The sequence below is a fragment of the Ochotona princeps genome, chromosome 7, assembly GCF_030435755.1.
Source record: "Ochotona princeps isolate mOchPri1 chromosome 7, mOchPri1.hap1, whole genome shotgun sequence".
In the NCBI taxonomy this organism is placed as follows: Eukaryota; Metazoa; Chordata; class Mammalia; order Lagomorpha; family Ochotonidae; genus Ochotona; species Ochotona princeps.
The window spans coordinates 80,350,523-80,373,360 of NC_080838.1; the positions used below are offsets into that span (position 1 = coordinate 80,350,523).

At 52.6% G+C, this 22,838-nt stretch overlaps 2 protein-coding genes across 2 annotated transcripts in view; one reads left to right on the forward strand and one right to left on the reverse strand.

The window, feature by feature from the left end:
• IGFBP7 (insulin like growth factor binding protein 7) overlaps positions 1-14,898 on the forward strand; it is a 53,002-nt gene extending 38,104 nt beyond the window's left edge. The window contains exons 2-5 of the mRNA XM_058667274.1: positions 7,146-7,255; positions 13,257-13,373; positions 13,694-13,820; positions 14,638-14,898. Coding sequence (XP_058523257.1) covers positions 7,146-7,255; positions 13,257-13,373; positions 13,694-13,820; positions 14,638-14,657 — 374 coding nt within the window. The 3' untranslated portion in view covers positions 14,658-14,898. The remainder of the gene's footprint in view (positions 1-7,145; positions 7,256-13,256; positions 13,374-13,693; positions 13,821-14,637) is intronic.
• POLR2B (RNA polymerase II subunit B) overlaps positions 14,809-22,838 on the reverse strand; it is a 36,273-nt gene continuing 28,243 nt past the window's right edge. The window contains exons 19-25 of the mRNA XM_058667266.1: positions 21,774-22,024; positions 21,601-21,690; positions 21,387-21,494; positions 20,223-20,336; positions 19,668-19,828; positions 15,370-15,565; positions 14,809-15,050 (exon numbers count right to left, since the gene is read on the reverse strand). Of these exons, the coding sequence (XP_058523249.1) occupies positions 14,961-15,050; positions 15,370-15,565; positions 19,668-19,828; positions 20,223-20,336; positions 21,387-21,494; positions 21,601-21,690; positions 21,774-22,024 (1,010 nt within the window). The 3' untranslated portion in view covers positions 14,809-14,960. The remainder of the gene's footprint in view (positions 15,051-15,369; positions 15,566-19,667; positions 19,829-20,222; positions 20,337-21,386; positions 21,495-21,600; positions 21,691-21,773; positions 22,025-22,838) is intronic.

Here is a 22,838-nt window from a genome sequence, read left to right on the forward strand (position 1 = left end):
CCTCAAGAACTTTGGTCTTTTTTTTTTCCTTCACAGTAATATGCTGAGGACATCCCAGGTCATGGCTGGGCTTGGGCTCTGGGAAAAAGGAGGAAATGGCTCGGGTGCCTCTTCCGCATATCCCTCCCTGAGCTTTTTATAGCACAGGATTGCTAAACCTGGCCTCTCCGTGGCCCATGGGTGGCAGGCAGATGGAGGTGAAGATGTCCACTCCCCGTGCTGGGGTGCCAGAGCTCCGCGTGGCCCTCCAGCTTGGTGTGGATGTACACCCGGGGGAGCAGCACTGACACGGTAGCTTGCTGCCTGCTCCCTCCCCCTCCTTGGTGGGAGACCTGGATTAAGTTCCCAGTTCCCACTTCCGCCTGGGCTGGCTGAGTTCTCGGGACATCTAGGGAATGGACCAGTGGATGGGAACTCCAAACTTCTCTGCCTCTGTCTCTCAGCCTTGCAAATACATTGTATTGTTTTCTAATTGAAAGAAAACAAACTTGAGTGACTTCATCAGATCCACTGCTGAGTCTGTGGCCAGGTTGTTTCTTCCTGCTTGGGGTGGGGGAAAATGGGAACCCAGCAGGGGCCAATCCCTGCTGGAGCCGGGTGGAGCCAGGGCCGGGTACCTGATAGAAAAGGGCTGGGGAGGAGGAGATGAGCCTGCGGGGAGATGCTGTGGGAGCTCTCACTGCTTCTAAATGCACATGCTTTTTAAGCTATGTTTTTATTTGAAACTCAGAAGCCGGTGAAGAGAGAAAGAGGACAGGTCGACACGTGCTGGTTCTCTCTCCAGTTGCCCACAGCAGCCAGGGCGTGGCCAGGACAAAGCCAGGAACCTGGCGCTCCACTGGTCTCCCACATGCTTGGCCGGAACCAAGGGCCTGGACCTTGAACCTGGTGCCTCCCAGCATGTGCACAGGCACTCCAACCTGGATGCAGGCATCCCAAGGGCATCCTAGCCACTGGGCTAGTCCTTCCAGGGACTTTGAAGGTGACCCTGATTCATTTGATGGAATTTTCATTGTCTTCCTCACTTCAGGCCATAGCGTCACAGATTGGCCATGTTTATTCGGTTATCTTATTTTCATATCTTCTTTTTTCTCCCTCTCTTCCTCCTCCTCCTCTTTCCCTCTTTTTTTGCTTTCTTTCTTTTTTTGGAGATTTATATATTTGAGAGGCAGAGAAATTTTTCCATCCAATGATTCCATCACCCAGATGGTCATAAAGGACAGAGCTGGGCCAGACCAAATCCTCAACCTGGAGTTCCATGCAAGTCTCCTGAGTGGGTGCAGGGCCCCACGCACACCCATGCACTCGGGCCATCGTTGGCTGCTTCTCAGGTGCTTGTGCAGGGAGCTGGATCGCAAGTAGAGCAGCCAGGACTCAAAACTGTGCTTGTATGGGATACCAGGGTCACAGGAAATGGCCAACCCACAGTACGCCCTCTCCCTTTCTAGTTCTTTCCCTCCAAGAAAAGACAGGAAAAAAAAAAAAGAGGCAAGTATTTAAAAAATAAGGTACCAAAGAAATGACCTTGGAAGGTTGAGAGCAAACAAGAATAAACAGGCTGTGTAAGGAGCAGAGAGAGGAAGTCAGTACAGTGTAGTTCGGGGATATTCGGAGAAGCATAAGTGGACCTAGGGGCAGGGAGGGGTGCATTGGCATGGACCGTGCCTCATGGTGGCTTGTGGCGGGCCCCGGAGGACCCAGACTGGGCAGTGACAGAGAATGGTCAGCCCATCTGGGGACAGGATGTTTGCGAGACAGTCAGTGGAGCAGCCTGGGGTCCTGAATGGAAACAGAGCATGGAAAAATAAATCTCTGGGCCTGGCCGTCGTGTGTGTCCCTGCGTGACTTGCCTTCTGTGGAATGCAGACCCGGAGCCTGCCTGAGACGATGTCCTTGTCACTCGGGGCTCTCCTTCTGCATGAGAAACTCCAGTCAGAGTCCCCTGAATTTGCCCTTTATCCCTGAAAAGGGGGACTCACTTCTGGGTCTGCTGCAGGGCGCAAGGAGTTGGGATCTGAGGCACAGAGCACAGTGCTCTCATCAGGTAGGACAGAACCTTCCAGAAGGGCGTTGTGAGAACAGGAAGTCCAAGTGAGACCGCCTTGCCCCCACCTGCACCAGGCGTTCTGTCGGTCCCTTTCCTGTCACCCCACAGCCTCTCTTGCCTTTGCAGGAGACCCCCAGGCAAAGCCCTGTGGAAGAACACCTTCCCAAGTAATGTTGATGACGCATTTCATTGCATTAGTGAGTCCAACATGCATTCGAGGATGTTTGTGATAGCCGAGGGAGTTTGTAAACACGCAGCCACCTGTTCCAGCTGACCCCCCACTGCCCTGTCACCCATCTCTCCCTCTCTCTCTCTCTCTCTCACACACACACACACACACACACACACAGTGTCAACGATGACAGAGTGCTGCGGTTCAGAAATTCCCCAGGTTCCTGGGCCCAGCCTGGCTGCAGAGCTGTACCCTTAAGCACTGGGAAACCTGGAAAGAGGACCTCAAAGCTGTATTTCTGTCGACATTGATGCACCAGTAATGACTCTTGCAGAGTGTTCCCACATTCTAGAATGTTCCATGCATTTTGGTACAAGAATGGATGCATAGAGAGCCTCGCAGGAAACAAGGCACATGTGGTCCACGGCTTGGCCGCAGAGGCATGTCTAATGATTCAGCAGAAAAAAAAATTTGGTCTTTTGTTTTTTGTTTTCTGTTGTTTTTCAAAGATTTATTTAGCTATTTATTATCTGAAAGGCAGAGTTACAGAGAAAGACAGATCTTCCATCTGCTGGTCCATTCCCGAAAATGGCCACATCAGGACAGAGCTAGACCAGAGCCAGGAGTGTGCAGCCCCATCCGGGTCTCTCCCATGGGTCAAGGGCCCAAGCATTGGCCCATCTTCTGCTGCCCTCCCAGGTACATGAGCAGGGAGCCAGCTGGAAGTGCGGCAGCCAGGATTTGAACTCACTCTGGTGTTGGATGCAGGTGTCCAGGGTGGCAGTTAACCAGCTGCACTGCAACGCCAACCCCCTAAGTGGTGTTTTGCTCAAATGCTGCTGGAGGAATTGTGCATCCTTTGAAGGGAAAGATGAGCTTCGGCCTTCATCACCCAGCGTCCATGCAGATTAGCATGGGGTGGGCCAGAACCTCAGTGGGGGAAAACAAAGCCACAGATGTGAGGGAAACTGGGAGACCTTGAGAGACCCTGAGAGCACAGGGCTGTGCAGCAGTTTCTGACGCAGGACCCAGGAAGCACTGACTGTAAAACACAACACCTGGTGCCCTGGACTGTACTGAAGGCACGAACGGGGGCCAGCGCTGTGGAAAGCTGCCCCCTGGTACACCAGCATTCCACAGTTCAAGGCCTGGCTGCTCCACTTTCCATCCAGCTCCCTGCTTGTGGCCTGGGAAAGCGGTCGAGGATGGCCCAATGCATTGGGACCCTGCACCCGCGTGGGAGACCCGGAAGAGGTTCCAGGTTCCTGGCATTGGATTGGCGCAGCACCGGCCGTTGCGGCTCACTTGGGGAGTGAATCATCGGAGGGAAGATCTTCCTCTCTGTCTCCTCCTCTCTGTATATCTGACTTTGTAATAAAAATAAATGAATCTTTTTAAAAACGAAAAAAGAGTGAAGGCTGTGCTGGAAGCGGCCACTGCAGGGGAGACCTCATGTGTTCTGGAGGTGGTCACGCCGGGACACGCTGCAGCAGCATGCCTCCCCCGCCCCCCAGCCAGACCCCTGGACCCTGAGAAGAAAGGAAGCTCTAACCCTGGCGAGAACCAAGACTCAGGCTGACCTGCAGGGGCGGTGCTCCTGGGCTCTGCACACTTCCCAGCCCTCTGGGGGATCCTGCCAGCTGCACCTGCCATTCCAGATGGGCAGATGCTCTGGTGGATCTGTTCTCCTGCAGCTGCCCCCTCCTCAGGGCCCAGGGAGAGGTTGGTGGGAAGCCCCGAAGGCATCTAGGGTCTGCTGGCTTCCCTGACCCCCGCCATGTCCCAGAGCAAAGGCACCCCTTGGTTTGTCAGCAGCAGCTCCCTCCCCGGAACCTGCACATGATGGATGTCTTGAGCCTCCCTGGAAGTCTTACTGGGGCTTGAATCTCCCTTTGCTTGACTGGAGCAGGAATCACATGAAAGGCCATGTGGCCAGTCTCAGGTCCCAGTCTCAAATGCACCTGTACAGCCATGGTGGCCGTGGTGGCAAGTTTGCAGCTGAAATGAGGGCTTCATATCATTCCCACATGTTATATTATCCTAAAAATTTTAGGACCATGTGAAAACCCAGAGTATTTGGCCTAGTAGCAGAATGCCTGGGTTTCAGACGCACCTCTGGCTCCAGCTTCCTGCTGACGCACACCTGGGAGGCAGCGGTCATGGCTCCTGTAGCTGGGTGGCTGCTGGCCACGTGGAGCCTTGGATCAAGTCTCCAACTCCTGACTGCAGCCTGGCCTGTTGGTCCCAGCCATGTATGCATGTTTAGGGAGTAAACCAGTGCATGGGATCTCTCTCCCTCTCTGTCCTGCTGCCTCTCAAATACATAGATTTAAGTAAGAAGCTCAAGGCAGACAGGAGGAGGTTTTTATCCCAACCCTGAAGACTCCTAGATCCTCACCAAGGGCTATCAGTATGAGCACCGAGGACTACATCCCCACTGCCAAGGAGACCACGGGGAAATGGAGTGCCTTCGGAGGCCAAGAACTCTGAGGTCACCCACCCCCATTTGGATCTACCACATGGGATGGAAGAAGCCCAAATCCTGCCTTGCAGGATCCAAGGTCATCGGAACAACAACCAGGATCCCTGAGCGGTCCGCAGAAACAGAAGAACAGTAAACTTCCTTCAGGACTAGGGAGAGGAGCTTTCTCTGGTCCTTGCCTGCTTCCAATTTTGGGTCCCCACCCCTCTCGTAATAACCATCAGGAGCGCTCCAGAAACCCCTCAAAATAAACTAACAAACAAACAAAACTAGAATAGATAGAGAACAACAAGGAAAGCTTAGAATCAGACAGGAAACAGCCAGCGGGGATGCACTTGTAACTCACTGGCTGGGACACAAAGATTAGTCACTCCTCACTGGGGTATGGAAGATTTCTCTGCACACCCCTCCTAAACATGCTTACCTAAACTGTTGACATATATCCTGTTAGAATTATAGAGTTAGACCACCCGAAAAACAGCCAGGTTCAGCGAAAACGTGCTTCAATGCTATAAACTGCTAAATACTAAAATTAAAATAGGCATGAGACAGCTGAATAGCAATCTAAGCCATTTTAAGGTGTATAGAACACGGTTGAATGTAAACCAAAATTGAAATGTCTATGAAGAAGTCACAGGTTGTGGTTGAGAACCTGCATTTTCCTATTAGCATATTGGTTAATCAATACCATGTCAATTAATGCCATAATGTTATAAATGGTTGAAACTATTATGTTGGGGCTTTTAATTGATTGGGATGATACTCTGCCGGCTCTGCCTTCAGACCAGAGATGGTCTCACCAAGAAACCATTGAACTTACCAGGACAATAAGATGCTGGACTTTATGCTTGGTAAATACCTCCAATGAAAGAATGTCAACTGAATTTGAACTATGGAAATGCAAAAAGGTAGAGCAATCCACCGTGGGGGGGGGGAGGGCGTGGGAAGGGGCGGGGCGAATCCCAGTGCATAAAAAAATGTATCACATGATGCAATGTAATTTTTAAAAAAATGAAATGCAATAAAAAAAGTTAAAAAAAAATAAATAAGTAAGAAGCTCACAAAGACTTGGAAGCAGATGTTTAGCCTGAGGGTCTCACATCAGAGAAGTAGAATCCCATCGCTGGCCCTGCTTCCCCTCCAGTCCTCCAGCAGTGCAGCCCTCGGAAGGCAGCTGGGGTGGCTCCAGTAACTGCAGTCTTGCCACCCATGTGGGAGACCTGAGTTGAATGCCCAGCTCCTGGCTCTGCCCTGGTCCAGTGCCAGTCATTGGAAGCATGTAGGGAATCAAATTGGCAGACAGGAGCTCACCTACTCTCTTTCTTTCTCTGTTCTGTCTGTCAAAGCAATTAAATATGTTTTTGGAATTTTTAAGTAAAACCAAGGGGACCAGTCTCAGCTTGCAGACTGAGCAAGAACCAGTGTTGGGTCAGCCTGGGCCTGGGACCAGGACCAGAGTCCTGCACCTGGCGCACAGGATCACAGTGCTGATGCTGAAGTGGAGGTGAGAAGTGGGGACAGGCACGACCCTCCATGTGCCTTCTTGCCAGAGACCTGGACCCCGAGAGCCCTGGGAGAGAGCCCACGCCTACTGCTCTCAGACCAGGCTGCCCCAGCAGGAGGGTCCTGTGTGCCAGCCCCAGTGGCCCCCAGGTCCAGACAGGCCCACTGTGCTGCAGCCCCAGGGCAGAGCCAGACACTCCAAGATCCTCAAAATGCTGCGGACACGGACTCTCACCGCGTCTGGGCACTCAGCACGCTTCCAAAACATCCTGTTAGAGATACACAGAGATGGGCAGACAGTGGGCGCACCTGTCTGCTGGTTCACCCCCAGGATAGAGCAAGGACCAGAGCAGGAGCTAGCAGCAAGAGCCAGGTCTCCTTTGTGAGTGCCATGGACCCAGTCACTTGGACCATACGACTGTCCCCGCCCCAAGGCTTCTGCATTGACTGGGGTCTGGAGGTGGCAGCCAGGGCCAGGAGCTCAACCCTGGCACCCTAGAGGGCGGCACCAGCATCTGACTGCTCTCTGCTTTGTTCTCTTGTTTCCCAAGGAATGGGTTTCTGCTGACCTCTTGCTCTTAGAGAAACAAGGGAAAAAGAGACACTGGTAAACAAAAGAAAGAAAAAACATTTTGGAACAACAACAAAAAAAAATTTACTACAGTAATTGGAAAATTCCAAATAATGCAAAACAGCTGGTGGATTAAAAATAAAATGCTTAGGGGAAAGAGAAAATAGTAACCACCGGTTTTTCTTGCTAATTCTTCTTGTTTGTGCTTTCCCAGAGGAGAGCTGGGAACAGCGCATGGGTGTTGGGGCTGGAGGAAGCCTGGTGACTGAAGCTGGCTTCCAAGGGAGCTGCCTCCACCACGGCACGAACATTCTACTTCCTGGGTCACCGACTGTGTTACTTAGTGCTGCTGCTTTGTGTCCTCCCACAGGTCCCTCCATCGTGACGCCGCCCAAGGACATCTGGAACATCACAGGTGCCCAGGTGTACTTGAGCTGCGAGGTCATCGGGATCCCGACCCCCGTGCTCATCTGGAACAAGGTCAGGGCTGTGGGGGTGGGGGACGTGTCCCAGGCTGCGGGCTGTCCTTGCCCTGCACCTGTTCACAGGGCTGAGCAACTGGGACAGTTATGTAGGCACCCAGGTCCAGACACACTTACCCTCTGAGTGTGTGCATGCCTGTGAGTGTGCATTTTATGGGTGTACCTGTGTGCATGCGCGTGGATGTGTGCACCTGTGAGGACTATGCAGGGAGATCTACCTGTGCTTATGCACGTCTATAGATGTGTGAGTGCACCTGTGTGTATATGGGAATGTGTGCTGTGGGAGTGGGAGGAAGTGTGCGTGTGTGTGCTCATGTATGTAGGTGTCCAAGTGCACCTGTGTGTGTATATGGGTGTGTGTGCTGTGGGAGTGGGAGGAAGTGTGCGTGTGTGTGCTCATGTATGTAGATGTGTGAGTGCGTGTATATGGGCATGTGTACTGTGGGAGTGGGAGGAAGTGTGTGTGTGTTCGTATACGTAGATGTTTCAGTGCACCTGTAAGTGTATGTGTGTGCATGCATTCGTGGGTTGTGTGTATGTTGTGCCCAGAGCAGACCACCCTGGAACACAGCAGGGAGAAGCAGCCCAGGGGGTGGAGCACAAGCAAAACATCCTTGTCTCTGGAGTCTGCCACTGGCCCCCAAGGGGGAAGACACTCCATTGGAAGGAAGGAAGGAAGCAATGAGCGAGCACTCACTCCTTGGCCAGACCACGGTGTTAATTCTGGGGGTGGTGCCGGAGCTGGGCAGGTGCTGAGCAGCCCTTGGCAGGTCAGTGTCCCTGTAGCCCCGAGCCGATCCAGCCTCCACAATGGCGAAATCACTAGGGTGGCAGAAAGGCCCTGCCCGCAGCTGCACACCACGCCCTCCACCATCCAAGCAGCATCAGTGCTGGTGATGTGACATCAGTCATGACGTCATGCTTACAGCCACCTGCAGCATAGGGCGCTAGAAAGCACCATAGCCATTTCTCATGGCTGTATTGACTGACTCTCTCTCTCTCCCTACCCTGCCCCACCAATCTGTCGCTCCTGTTTTCCCGTGGGCAGTGTCGCGTCACCAGCTGGACTTCCATACTGCCCTGGCTGTCATCAGAGCCCCTGAGAGAGCCCACCCAGGTCAGGTCACCTGCCCCCAGGTGTGGCCTGAGGGAAGCAGATGGCTTGTGGTGGATCCCAGAAGATTTCTAGGGGCTGGAGTGGGTAGAGACACACCGCCCCACAAATCCAAGGACTCTGCACAGCTGAGCCCAGTACCACAGGGAGTAGTGGCCTGCCCCTCAGTTTGTTCTGCCTGTTCTGGGAAGGGAGTAGGGGCCGAGGCCATGTTCCCAGGATGACAGCCTTGGAAGCAGCCCACATCCATTCTTCTTTGTGGTTTGGGAAGGGCCTTGTGCACTCAGGACTGGGCAGATGTGGGGGACCCTGTGCCCAGGAGTCCCCACACGCATCCATGGTGTCACTGTGGGCCCCTGGGGACATTCCATGAGAGGCCAGGGGGATCCAAGTATCCTGGGACATGTGACCTGTGGTGGCAGAGCTTGGCAGGAAATACTTATTTTATTTTTAAGATTAATGTATGTATTTCAGGCCCGACAGTGTGGCCTAGCGGCTAAAGTCCTTGCCTTGAATGCCCCGGGATCCCATATGGGCACCAGTTCTAATCCCTGCAGCCGCTTCCCATCCAGCTCCCTGCTTGTGGCCTGGGAAAGCAGTCGAGGACGGCCCAAAGCCTTGGATTCCTGCACCCGTGTGGGAGACCCGGAAGAAGTTCCTGGCTCCTGGCTTCAGATCGGCATAGCATCGGCCGTTGCGCTCACTTGGGGAGTGAATCATCAGACGGAAGATCTTTCTCACTGTCTATCCTCCTCTCTGTATATCTGACTTTCCAATAAAAAAAAAAAAGATTTATGTATGTATTTCAAAGAGTGACAGAGGAAAGCAGAGAGGGAGGTCTTGCATCCTCTGGTTCACTCCCCAAGTGGTCACAGTGGCAAAGCCTGGAGCCTGGAACTGAGTCCGGGTCTCCCAGAAGCAGCAGGGGCCCTTGTACCTGGGCCGTCTTTTACTGCTCTCCCAGATGCATTAGTAGGGAGCTGGGTGGGAAGTGGAGCAGCCAAAGCCCAAGCCAGTATCCACGTGGGATGCAGTGTCACAGGTGGCTCCAAAGGTTTCTTTGTTCAGTCCTCGCTGTGCCCCTGCCTCCCTGCCAGCATGCCTGGGGGACAGGGATAAATGTGCCTTGGCCACCCTTCCTTGGGCACCATGAAGCACACCAGGGCCGGCAGGCAGGACGTGCGTGCTGAGAGAACACAATTCCCACCGACTTGCCAGAACCCTGTGTCATGCTCCACCCACGTCCTTGCTCCGAGCTGACAGCTTCCAGGAACAAAGGTGCAGCACCCTAGGTGGGCTGTGCCAACCTCGGGAGCCGCTGCTGTGACCTTGCCATCCAGGGCTGATCCCATCAGCCCCCCTGCTGCCACAGTGTGCTGTGGCTAACATAGAAGCCAGGCTCTGAGCTAGTTGCCTGGGCCTCCCTCTGAGCCTCCTGCCCGCCGGTTCTTCCAGGGCCCACTGAAGGAGGGACAGCGCTTTCCGGCTCTCCACCCTACAGATTCCTAAGTCTAGACGTGGGGGTGTTCCCAGCCCATTGAGGCCTGCCAGTTGCCTTGGAAGCCACTACTCACAGCCAGCAGTTATCAACACTTAACACAGATAAGGCAAAGTTCACTGCATAAACATTCTTGGCATTTCTTTACAGGTTTTCTATGTGGTTTGTAAATTTACAATATACTAATTAAAATAAACCATGAGTTGCGTTAAGTATTATATATTTTTAAGGATTAGTTAGGGCTGGTGCGGTGGCATAGTACTTATCCTTTGTCTCAGCATTGGCATCTCATGTGGCACTGGTTAGAGTCCTGTCAGCTCTGCTTCCCAATCCAGCTCCCTGTTTGTGGCCTGGGAGAGCAGCAGAAAATGGCTCAGGTTCCTGACTCCAGCACCCAGGTGGGAGACCCAGGAGAAGCTCCTAGCTCCTGGCTTCAGATCAGCGCAGCTCTGTCCTTGGTGGTTGTTTGGAGAGTAATCCTGCAGATAAAGATCCCTGCTCAGAGCCTGGGCAGGCAGGGGATGCTGACCCAGGTGTTTGGGCTCCCGTATCCATGGGGAAGACCCAGATGGGGCTCCTGCCCTTCGATTTGGTCCTGCTCTGGCCATTGTGGCCATCTGAGGAGTGAACCAGCAGATGGAAGATCTCTGTCTCTCCCTTTCTCTCTGCAACTCTTTCAAATAAAATACATTCATCTTATTTAAAATTAATTCATTTAACTTGAAAGTCTGAGTTACAGAGAGCTGAGTTGGAAGTGGAGCAGCCTGAACACAAACTGGTGCCCACTGGCACACTAACATCACAGACCGATAACTCCACCTGCAGTGCCACAACACCAACTCCAAATATTGTGTTTAACAAGAATTATTTGGGCCTGGCACAGTGGCACAGAAGGTTCATCCTCCACCTGTGATCTTGGGTGCTCCATTTCTGATCCAGCTTCCTGCTGGTTTGCCTGGGAAAGTGGCAAAGGATGGCTCAAGTCCATGGACCCTTGCACCTGTGTGGGTGGGCCTTGATAGGGCCTCTGGCTCCCAGCTTTGGGCTGGTCCAGCTCTGGCCATTACATCCATTTGGGAAGTGAATCCACGGATGAAAGATAATCTTTCCCTGTCTCCATCTCTGCGCCTCCTCCAAGGAGTGACAAAGAGGGAGTCAGATTCTCTGGCCACAGTTTCCCTCCCCAAAGAGCCGCCATGGCCTGGGGCTGCGCCAGGCTGAAGCCAAGAGCCCAGAGCCCAGAGCCAGGTACTCCATCCACATCTCTCACACAGGTGCAGGGGCCCAAGGACGTAGGTGGGCCATCTTGTGCTCTCTTCCCAGGCCATTAGCAGGAAGCTGGATTGCAAGTGGAGCAGTCGGGACTTGAACAAACACCTTTAGGCGATGCATAACCCACTGCCCTGCCAGGCCAACCCCTATTTAATTCAGGAGAGACTCTCCAGATTCCTGCCACAGCTGGGGTTGGGCCAGACCAAAGCTGGAAGCCCAGAACTGTACAAACAGCCAGAATTTCCCGTGGTTGGCAGAGCCGCTGGGGCCTCCCAACATGCTGGTTAGCAGAACGTTGACCTCAAACATTCTGAGTGGTGACCCCAACCCAGGGTCTGTGATGTGGGGTACCAGTGCCCCAAGTGAGCATCCCAACGACTGCGCCAAATGCCCACCCTCAAAATGCTCTCCCCTGAAGATGGACAGCTCGGTTGCCGAGATTCGGAATTTCCGTGCCGCAGCAGTCCTGATTCTCTGGGTCACACGGAAAACACCTGTGGGACTGCGACTCAGGAAGTAAAGGCCTGAGACAAACTGCTGCAGCCTGCGGATCGCGTCAGTGTGAGACTGCTTCAAACAGCAGCCCAGGGCCTGGCGCCGTGGCCCAGTGGCGAAGTCCGAGGACATCTTGCATATGCTGGGATCCCATATGGCCACCAGCTTGTGTCCTGGCTGCTCCAGTTTTCATCCAGCTGCCTTCTGTAGCCTGCGAAAGCAGTGGAGGATGGCCCAAAGTCTTGCACCCATGTGGGGGACCTGGAAGAAGCTCCCAACTCCCTGCCTCAGGTGGCTCAGCTCCAGCCATGTGGCTACTTGGGGAGTGAACCAGTGGATGGAAGATCTTTCTGACTCCACAACTCTGCCTTTCCAATAAAAATAAGTAAATCTTTAAAAAAAAAAAAAAAAACAGAATTTATATATTTTAAAAAAAATTTACCGAAAATGGAATTAAAAGATGTTTATGTAGGTGCAAACTTGAAATCCATGATGTGTTTTCTTTTGTTTTAATATACAATGCTCCACCAACTTTTTGATGACTTCACATGCATGGCTGTCACATTTATTTTACCTCTCCCCCAAGAGAAATGTATCTTTTAATCCTGCTTTTCACATGAACTTTTTGAAACCCCTCTGTACTTAACCAGCAAGCTACACTAGCACACGCTTTCTGCCACCCCTTTGGTAAAGCTGAAACTCAGCTGCCGCATGTAGGTGTAGAGGGCTGGGGGGGTGCTGGCCTTTTAAAATGAGGTGTGTACTGGTGGCTTTCGTGACAGGCCTGGAGGCAACTCACAAGGATATGTGCAGGGGGTGGCACAAGTTTAGTTCCAAGACAACATATATGTGACAGACATGTGTGTGACAGGCATTTTTGGTCTCAGCTCTTCAATCCCCTGATGGCTCCTTAGCCCTCAGAACAAAGGAACGGTCTTGTCCTTTGGACTCGCCTGCTGTTATCCAACAGATGGGTCTGTTGCCTGAAGAATTCCAAAGTTCCCAGAATCCAAGCCAGGTCAGCGTGACTTTGTCCATCTAACACAACAGGGCTGGGAAGTAAAAGAGGCGAAGGATTTCCAGGGGCCAGAGAGCAGGAATGGCAGCTCTGTAGAGAGAGGGTGCCCACGGGGATGCCCCATGCATGCAGGATGTGTAGCCTAAGCCACACGTGCTTTGAGGGAGACCCAGGACAGGAAAGGAGAATATCCATGCTGTGTGTGTACTGGGGACAGGGCTGGGGGTGAGCTGTGTGTGCACTCGGGGCAGGGCAGGGTGAGCTGTGTGTGCACCGGGGACAGGGCAGGGTGAGCTGTGTGTGCACTCAGGGCAGGGCAGGGTGAGCTGTGTGTGCACCGGGGACAGGGCAGGGTGAGCTGTGTGTGCACTCAGGGCAGGGCAGGGTGAGCTGTGTGTGCACCGGGGACAGGGCAGGGTGAGCTGTGTGTACACTTGGGGACAGGGCCGGGGGTGAGCTGTGTGTGCACTCGGGGCAGGGCAGGGTGAGCTGTGTGTGCACCGGGGACAGGGCCGGGGGTGAGCCACACTTTTGGGCCAATGATGAGGATGCCCCATGTGTTCCCAGGGAAGAGAAATGATATACCTCTCTGATTTCTGCAGGTGAAGAGGGGTCAATATGGAGTTCAGAGGACTGAGCTCCTGCCTGGTGACAGGGACAACCTGGCCATTCAGACACGGGGAGGCCCAGAGAAGCATGAAGTGACCGGCTGGGTGCTGGTAAGTGGCTGGGGTTAGCGAGGACATGTCCCGGAGTGAGCCCTCCTCCACCACCCTCCAAGTACTCGGTCGTGTGAACAAGCGGCCGGACCCTGGAGTCGCCCCAGTGCTTCTCAGGATCTGAGCTGATTCCTTCATCGAGGTTTAGAGGGGATCTGTAGAGACCATCAGGAAAGAACTGCTTTCCCTCCTTTCCACATTTTATTTGACACCCGTGGATTGGAGGGGTCTGTGTGGTGTAACCAGAAGCCATCCAGAATGCCATGAAGCCCTTCATGGGGGGCCCCCACCCCTCAACACACACACTTTTCCTCTTGCAGGTGTCTCCACTGAGCAAGGAGGACGCGGGAGAGTATGAGTGCCACGCGTCCAACTCCCAGGGGCAGGCGTCGGCGTCTGCCAAAATCACCGTGGTGGACTCCCTACACGAGATACCAGCAAAGAAAGGTGGGCTGGCTCCCATGGCAGGGAAGGGCACACCGCGCCAGGGCGAGTTCCGGAGGACTGTTGCTGGCATTCGACGTCACACACAGCCCCACGGTTGCAGGAATGCCGTGGTTTCTGCTTGCCCCACACCCGACTGGCTTGGCTCTTGCTTGCCCTAACCAGCTCTCCCAGAGTGCGAGCTTGGATGTTTCCCATAAGGACATGGTTGTGGGCAACTCTGGTCCTTCAGGCTGGCTGGAATCCTGCTCAGCCTCCACCTGGCTGCCACAAGCTTTTGAGAAGGGCTTGTGCCGAGGGCGTCACGGCAGTGCAAGCAGACGTATCTAAATGGGCTCTGCCAGTGGCAGCCGGCCTGACCCACTGTGGAGCTTGCTCGGCCGGGACATGGCAGGAAATGGCCAGCAAGGATGGTCCGGCCAGCTTCTGCTCGGCCATGGTGCAGCTTCACCAAGTCTCAGCTCTGCCACTAACCACTGCCCCAGCAGTTCACACCCTGAGGGCACACTGTCCCTTGGCCCAAGGAACTGCCTGAAATCCAGAGAACCCCACCTGGGCCCTACAGAGTCTGCACCTTGTGTGTCCCTTGGGCCAGGGCTAGGGACTGTCCAGCCTGGGAATTCACTTGGGCTGGCCCTGCCAAGGCAGCAGCAGCTGGACTACACTTTCAGGGGGTCATTTTGTCCAGCCCTTGGCAGCAGTGTGGTCCGTCAGTGCCACTGCAGGCCCACATGGGGAAACGTTAGAACACCACACACCTGACAGGGCATGGTGTCCTCCGTGGGTAAAACTAACTTACTGTCTTTCTTTCTGTGTCCAGGTGAGGGCGCGGAGCTGTGAGCGCAGCGTGAACTGACTTGCCCAGCCCCAAGTGGTCCCGGGGCACTGCAGCTTCTGCCCTTGGCTAATCCCACGTCTCTTCTCCTGCTGCCCACTAATCCTTTGCTTATATTCAATGGTTTTGCACAGGAGCCCAATCTAAAAACACACATTGAGATTTTCTACAAAACTTTATTTGACTATTTACAGGAAAACAGCATGCATATCATTAAACCAAATAAAACGCTTTCATTGCAACACAGTACAGTTTATTGTCTTTTCAAAGCTGTATCGTAGAACTCTGTTGAGAATGTTCTAGAAGAGCTACACACTCATCATCCGTGGGGCGATGCTCATGGACATGAGTTCCTGGAACAGCAGCTTGCACGCGTACGGCATCCGCACCAAGGAAATCTGGAGGGCACGGGGCGTGTCAGCAGAGGACGGGCACGGGCCTGAGGCTGCAGCCTCTCTCCAACTTGGGCGGCTGCTTTCTCCCGTCCCTCCTTATCCCAGCCCTGACTCATCTGTCCCCTCCTCAATTAAAAGGTTTCAGAAAAACTAAAGTGCTTAAAATTCCTTGTGCAAGGTCTTACTGTTTACAAAAGATGAACAGCTAGAAGACAGTATCCCACCTGTCTGTAGAAAAAGCAATCATGTCCCACCATAGCACATCTCCCCGAGTGGTTACCTCCTCACAGCCCTGCTCTGGGCAGACAGGAAGTGCACCCACCTGCGTTTTATTGCGGCAGCCTCTGCATTCATATGTGTGGGTCCTGGTGTTGGCAATGGCCATGATGCCACACAGATTGCAGACATGAACCTGATAGGGATCAGATGCCTCGAAGAGCCTTTCCCGTAGAAACTGTGCAGCCCCGTGGGCAATCTGACAGTCCCGCTCCATTTCTCCAAAGCGCAGGCCGCCGTCACTGCCGAAACACAACAAGTCTGAGTGCAGGGCCGCCCCGATGCCACCCCGACCAGTGGCCAAGGGAAAGGCAAACGAGGCTCCAGTTCCTCTGTCCTCCCAGTCTCTCCCCCTGGTGCCAGAGGAGAAGCCCACTGACAGAAAGACACAGGCTCCTCAATAACTGTAATTTTCCTCATACATACACCCAACTACAGAATGAAGGCTCACTTTGCTATCACTGAAAACTTTCTTTTTATTAGAGAAGACTAACTGAAAGGCAGAATTACAGTGCCAGGGAGAGTTGGGGGCCAACCCTCCACTTGCTGGCTCACTCCCCAAGTGGCCACAACAGCCAGCACTAGGCCAGGCTAAAGCCAGAATGGCTCGCCCATGGGTGCAGCGACAAAAGCACTCGAGCCACCGTCCACTGCGTCGGCAGGCACGCTAACCAGTAGGGAGCTGGAAGCAGAGCAGCCGGGATCCAAACCAGCACCCATTTGGGGTGCCGGGGTCGCAGGCTGGCCCCTCATTCAACCTTCTACACTCCAACTCTTAGAAATCAAGTCCAGAAGTGACTGTCTTACAGGTCTCCTGGCAGGGAAAGACGCTGTTCAGACGGTCGGGCAGGTAGTAACGTCAACATTGTCCACACACAAACACCTAGAGCCAGTCAGCCATAACATTACCAAAACAAAAACATTAAGTCAACTTTGGAGAGTGAAGGTGGCCAGCTCATCATTCTGCAGGAACACAGCATCAAGCATTTATTCTTTCACCACAGGAACCATGTCATCAGATAACCAAAATTTTAGAAGTTATCCAGTTAAAAATGAAGGATGAAAAATGAGACTCTCATTCATAGCTGCACTGTAGGCAGCCACATACAGGAAGTGTACCACCACTTCCGGGGCACTCCTCTGCAACCCGAGCCCTGCACCGCACTGGCTGTTCACAAAAAGCCACACAGCACGGCAAGAAAACTCTACGACCATCTAGTTTCTTCAACCAACCGAAAGGAAAAAAGTTGATTATCTTGTACTCCAGATTTTTAATAGAGCCAAGCAGACATGTCCATCAACTACAAAGCAAGCCCTACCTGTATTCTGACTAAACCCAAACCCTTGAACACGTAAGCCAGGAGGCCATCTGCACGGCACCTACGCAGTGCTAAGGCAGTGCCAACCAGAGGCTCTCAGTGTGCAGCCCTGGCATTCTGAGGGCCAAACCAGTGCCTGCTTCTTCCCCCGCCGGCCCTGCACTGTGGCTCACTCAGCGGCACCCTCAGCACAAGGGGACTCCACTCACAGACATGGCACTCAGGTGATGGGAAGCCATGTTCACATCCAGGGTCCCCCAGGAAGCCGTGCATCGGCCTCACTGAACCCTGAGTCTCAAACACACGTCACTTCAGTGTTCTGGAACAACATCCATACCATGCACCTGCACTGGCTGTGGAAGTCTCAGAAGCCAGCCACGACGATGGCATGAAAGCTTGCACGTGACAACCGCCTGACAGCTGTCACGCACCCAGGGACCACGGCAGAGACCCACACGGAGCTCCCAGCTTCCACCTGGCTCCTCCCTGACCATCATGGTCATCTGGAAAGTGGAAGAAGTCTCTGTCACTCTGCCTTTCAAATAAAATAAATAAATCTTAACTTCTCATTAGGGGACAGCATCAAACACTATCTACAACCTGAAACTCCAAGCCATCTTCCCGTCTGCTCCCACATGTCCCACTCTCCTCACACACTGGAATACGATAGATCCAACAGGGCCCAAGACAGACGAAAACACAAGCGTTCGGCTGCCTGCCGGAAGCTGCTCACACAGGGACCCAGGCAGAGGTGAGCAGCGCCATTCGCGTCCCTGAAGCTACATGGAAACAAATGTTTATTGTCATGTATCTGGAAGGCAAGGCGAGAGCAAAAGCAGAAGACCCGAGGGAGAGGAGCTTCCACTGCTGGTTCATTTCTCAAATGCCTGCAACAGTCAGGGCTGTGCCAGGCAAGAGCCAGGAGCCTGGAGTCTTACCCAGAGCGCCCTGGGGCCCAGGCTCTCCAGCCATCACCGGCTCTCCCAGGATGCACTGGCAGGTAGAGGGACTGTGTCTGCATGCTGAACCAGCACTCTGGTAAGGGATGTGCAGCCCAAGTGGTGCTTAGCCTGCTGTGCTGCAACACCCACCCCCCGTTATCGTTTAGTTTTAATTATATATTTGCAATGTAAAGACAGCGACAGACATAACTCTCAAACATGCAGAAGGGCTGGGGCTGGGCACACTGACGCTGGAAACTCAGCCCAGGTCTCCCAGATGGCTGACGGCCACCCACCTGAGCCCTCACCAGCTGCCTCCCAGGCTGCACACGAGCAGGAAGCTGGAATCAGGAGCAATCAGAGTGCCTGAACCTGGGCACCATGGCATGGGACGCAGGCATCCCAACCTGGGGACACCTTAACTGCCAAGTCAAATACCCACCCTCACTTTGCAGTGAATATGTTATTTATACTAACACATAATGAATTTGTATTTTAAAAAATAGCACATATTCAGGGCCGGTGCAGTGGGGCAACAGGCTAATCCTCCACCTGCAAGTGCCAGCATTCCATACAGGTCATGTCCCGGCTGTTCCACTTCTGATCCAGCTCTCTGCTGGTGGCCTGGGAAGGCAAAGAAGGAAGGAGGTGCAAGGCCTCGAGCCCCTGCACTCACATGGGAGACCAGGAGGAAGCTCCTGGCTCCCAGCTTTGGCTCGGCTCAGCTCCAACCACTGCAGCCATTTGGGGAGCGAACCAGTGGAAGGAAGACCTCTCTTTGTCTTTCCTTTTCTCTCTGTAAATCTGCTTTTGAAATAAAAATATTTTTTAAAAATTAATACATATTTGGGCCCGGTGCGATGACATAGTGGTTAAAGTCCTCGCCTTGAAAGCGCTGAGATCCCATATGGGCGCCGGTTCTAATCCTGGTGGCCCTGCTTCCCATTCAGCTCCCTGCTTATGGCCTGGGACAACAGTCAAGGACAGCCCAAATCCTTGGGACCCTGCACCCGCGTGGGAGACCCGGGAGAACTCCTGGCTCCTGGCTTCGGATTGGTTCAGCTCCAGCCATTGCGCTCACTTGGGGAGTGAACCATGGATGGAAGATCTTCTCTGTCTCTCCTCCTCTCTGTATATACGCCTTTCCAATAAAAATAAATAAATCTTTTTTTTTCTTTTTTTTTTTAAATCCAGTGGCCTACCTACCACTTTTTCCTTCTGTTACCTAAGACTCTTACTTTCTTTTTTTTTTTTTTTTTAAAGATTTATTATTATTGGAAAGCCGGATATACAGAGAGGAGGAGAGACAGAGAGGAAGATCTTTTGTCCGATGTTTCACTCCCCAAGTGAGCCGCAACGGGCCGGTGCGCGCCGATCCGATGCCGGGAACCAGGAACCTCTTCCGGGTCTCCCACGCGGGTGCAGGGTCCCAAAGCTTTGGGCCGTCCTCGACTGCTTTCCCAGGCCACAAGCAGGGAGCTGGATGGGAAGTGGAGCTGCCGAGATTAGAACCTGTGCCCATATGGGATCCCGGGCGTTCAAGGTGAGGACTTTTAGCCACTAGGCCACGCCGCCAGGCCCAATAAATCTTTAAAAAAAAAAAAAAAATATATATATATATATATATATCTCAATTGCTACAAGCAATTCGGGATCCTAGGAGCAAGCAGTGTGAGGTCTACTCACAGATGTACATACAGAAATCTTTACACAAGGGGTACCGTGTCCAGGGGGAACTCAGTGCTTAGCCCACTTCTGGGGATGCCACAGCCCAGATCTGAGTGCCCAGGTCTGAGTCCCCACTCTGCTAACATGAATCTGGGCGGCAGCAGATGACGGCTCAGTACGTGAGTTCCCAGCTCCTGGCCTCAGCCCAGACCAGCCCTGGCTGTTACAGACATTTGGGGAAGCGAACCAGGAGAGGAAGATCTTTCTGTCTGTCTGTCTCTCTCCCTGTCACATAAAATGAAGTGAGTAATCAGGCTTGTAGGGACCTGCGCAGGTCATGCTGAGGACAGGCACACCGCGCGATGACACGATGCCTCTGTGGGGCTGAGGCTGGGCCCCGAACCCGCGACCCGTACCGAGAGCGGCCCTCCATGGGCTGCCTGTTAAGGATCTGGATGGGGCCTCTGGCCCGCGAGTGGATCTTGTCATCCACCATGTGCTTCAGGCGCTGGTAGTAAGTGGGGCCGACAAAGATCTGCGACGTGATTTTCCGACCGGTGAACCCGTTGTACAGGACCTGAGACAGACGCAGAGGGAGAGACACAGACCAAAACCATGAAACAATTTCAAAGAACACACCTGGCATGTGTATATGGTACAATTTCACCCATATCAGAACCAAGGCAGACAAAGCTAATTTAACACCAGCAGTCATGGGAGTAGTCACTGAGAGTAGGTGGGGAAGGCAGGGACTGGAAGATTCTAGAAATTCGCTTTTGTAGATGCTACTGCTAGTTAGGTGTGTTCACGTTATAAAATCCCATCAAGCTGTACATGATTTGGGTATATATGTATATATATATATATATAATGTGCTGTACTTTAACAAAAGGTCCTTTAAGAACAAAAAATCTACACACAGAAACTCAAGGACAACAGGCGAGAGGAATGACTACAGTGTGAGCCGGTACCTCGTTTCCTCTGAGATGGTAGCCGTAATCTGATAAGAGGTTGGAGATCTTCTGCACGTTAACAGCATCGTTAAATGGCGTGGCGTCACCTATCTCCCCCTTGTTGGCCGACACCTGGGAGAGAGAGCACTCTTGGAAGGATGCCCTGAGGTTCTCAGCAGAACCACACTCAACGGAGAACGCCCTCTATTCGGGGAAGATTCTGAGCTCAGGACCTGCGATGTCTGTTAAGGCTCATTTCATTAGCTCACCAAAAATACAAATTCACATATCTAAAAAGGAAACTCAATTATAAAGACTGCAAATAAGGCTAGGATCGGGTACAAAATGAATGAGATTCTCAAATGCTTCTCCATAGCTCAAGAAAATGCCATTTTAATGTCCCCAAACCAGGCGATCCATGTTAGACTCCAGGCATTGTGGCTTACCAGACACTTGAAACCAGAAAACCTCCAGGGAAAAAAGCATGTATAGCCGACAACGCAGATGTAAAATTCAGTTCACACCACACTAACCAAGAATGAATTAACTTTTTGTCAGTTAAAATAAGGACCTGGCAAAAGATAACCTCACATGTATGTAGAGGTTGGACAGCAGTCTAGAAAAACCCTAATAAAATGAACTTGTTTAAAATGTTAAAATTCTAATTTGACCGTAACTGTCAATTTCTTTAAAAAAATAAATAAATAAAAAGCAAAACTACAATCACTTTAAAAGCAGGAAGGTAAGTAAGTACCATACCAGCTCTGAAAGCTTTCTAGAAGCAGGTCAAGATGCCTGAATCGCACGTGGAGTGCTGGGCGCAGCTCCAGCTCCAGCACCTCATGCCAGCTTCCCACTAACACAGACCCTACCAGCCTCAACCGACCGGGCTCCTACCACTCACTTGAGAGACCAACTGAGTAACTAGCTCCCAGTTCCAGGCCAGGCCACTCCAAAACTAGAGCGGGCATCTGGAAAATGAACCAGCAGATGGGAACACTCGAGTTGTCTCTCTTTTCAAATGTTTTTTAGAAACACAAGGCCCCGCAGTGGCCCTGGAAACCGCCCAGCTTTCTGAGCCCCAGGTCTGAAAGGAAAGAGAAGGCGTGTGCTTCAAACCCGAGCAACCATCCATCTCTGTTCTGAAAGGAGCTGCTCTGCTCTCCGGAGCACGCCTCTCACCTTCCCCTGCAGACACTCGATCAAGTGGCCGATGGTCATGCGCGAGGGGATGGCGTGCGGATTGATGATGATGTCGGGGGTGATGCCTTCACAGGTGAAAGGCATGTCCTGGGAAGAGAATTGTAGAGACACAAAGACACTTCAACTCCTTACAGCCCATTACGAAACATGTAACCTCCACTGTGGCTCGGGGTGAGGGAGACCAGAGACCTACCTCTTGCCTGTACTGAATCCCACAAGTTCCCTTTTGGCCATGGCGACTAGCGAACTTATCTCCAATCTGCGGAATCCTGACAGAGCGCACCTGCAGTCACGTGAGAACAGCTCAGTGAAGCTCAGTTCAGTGCTCTACCTTCTAAAGCAGCTACTGCCTAAAGCAATACGCACCCTTATTTTGCAAAACTTGTATCCTTCCTGGTTGAGCGTGACCATGACCTGGTCCACAATGCCCGTCTCGCTGGTCCTGAGGAAGGTGCTGCAGTCTCTCTTGGTGTAGCGGCGATTGGTACTCTCCAGCTCGTCCTCGTTTTCGGGCAAGGTGACCGTCTTGCCTATAATAACATCGTCCCCGGACACACGGACGCCGGGAGCTATCAAACCATCATCGTCCAGCTTGTCATAAATGGCATGCCTCATGCCTGTGGGGAGACGGACACGGGACGCTCTGAAATGCTGCTATGGGACAGATGGTACTTAAGATGTCTCAGTCCCCAAAAAAGACTAAAAACTACACACGACTCCGCAAGTCTGATGTTCACAGGACTCTAACATTAGGAACCATGTCTGGTGATGATGTGACGCTCTTATTCCAAGCATCACTTACTACTGGGAACCCTGCAATACCACAGTCTACGAAGAACGAAGCCAACAAAGGGACACTAGGCTGCACGCTGGGAAGGCAGCCTCTCCCGACACCCATCCCGGGCGACTGCAAGCTGCCCTCTCCTGACCCCATGTTCTGTCTGTGCCCTGGGCACACCTCTCGCAGAGGAACTGAGCATCACACGTGACCTTCCTTCCCACACAGAACCCTTCTACACAAAACACATTCTACATCACGTGATGCCATTAGAACTCACACCTGTGACGGACAGCTCCCACTGCCCGACATGGCCTATCCAGCCCACTGCACACACGTCTATGAGAACAAATGCCTGGGAAGTTTAAGCTTTTTCAGAATAAATGCTAGGTATCCTCCTTTGTTTTTATAATGTTTATAAACAAGGACGAGCGCATGATCTCTCCGACTGCCTCAGCCGTCTCCGTCAGACGACAGCAGGGGTGCCTCAGCAAGCCCATCTCTGGGCAAATGGCTCTCTGGCTGGCAAACAAACTCTGAAGAATGACATGAAAATGTACTCCTATACCACAAAAAATTAACAAGAGGGCAGGGAGACACACTCAGCAAAATGACCCAGGAAAGCACAGTAACCTGAACGAACTCCAGAACTT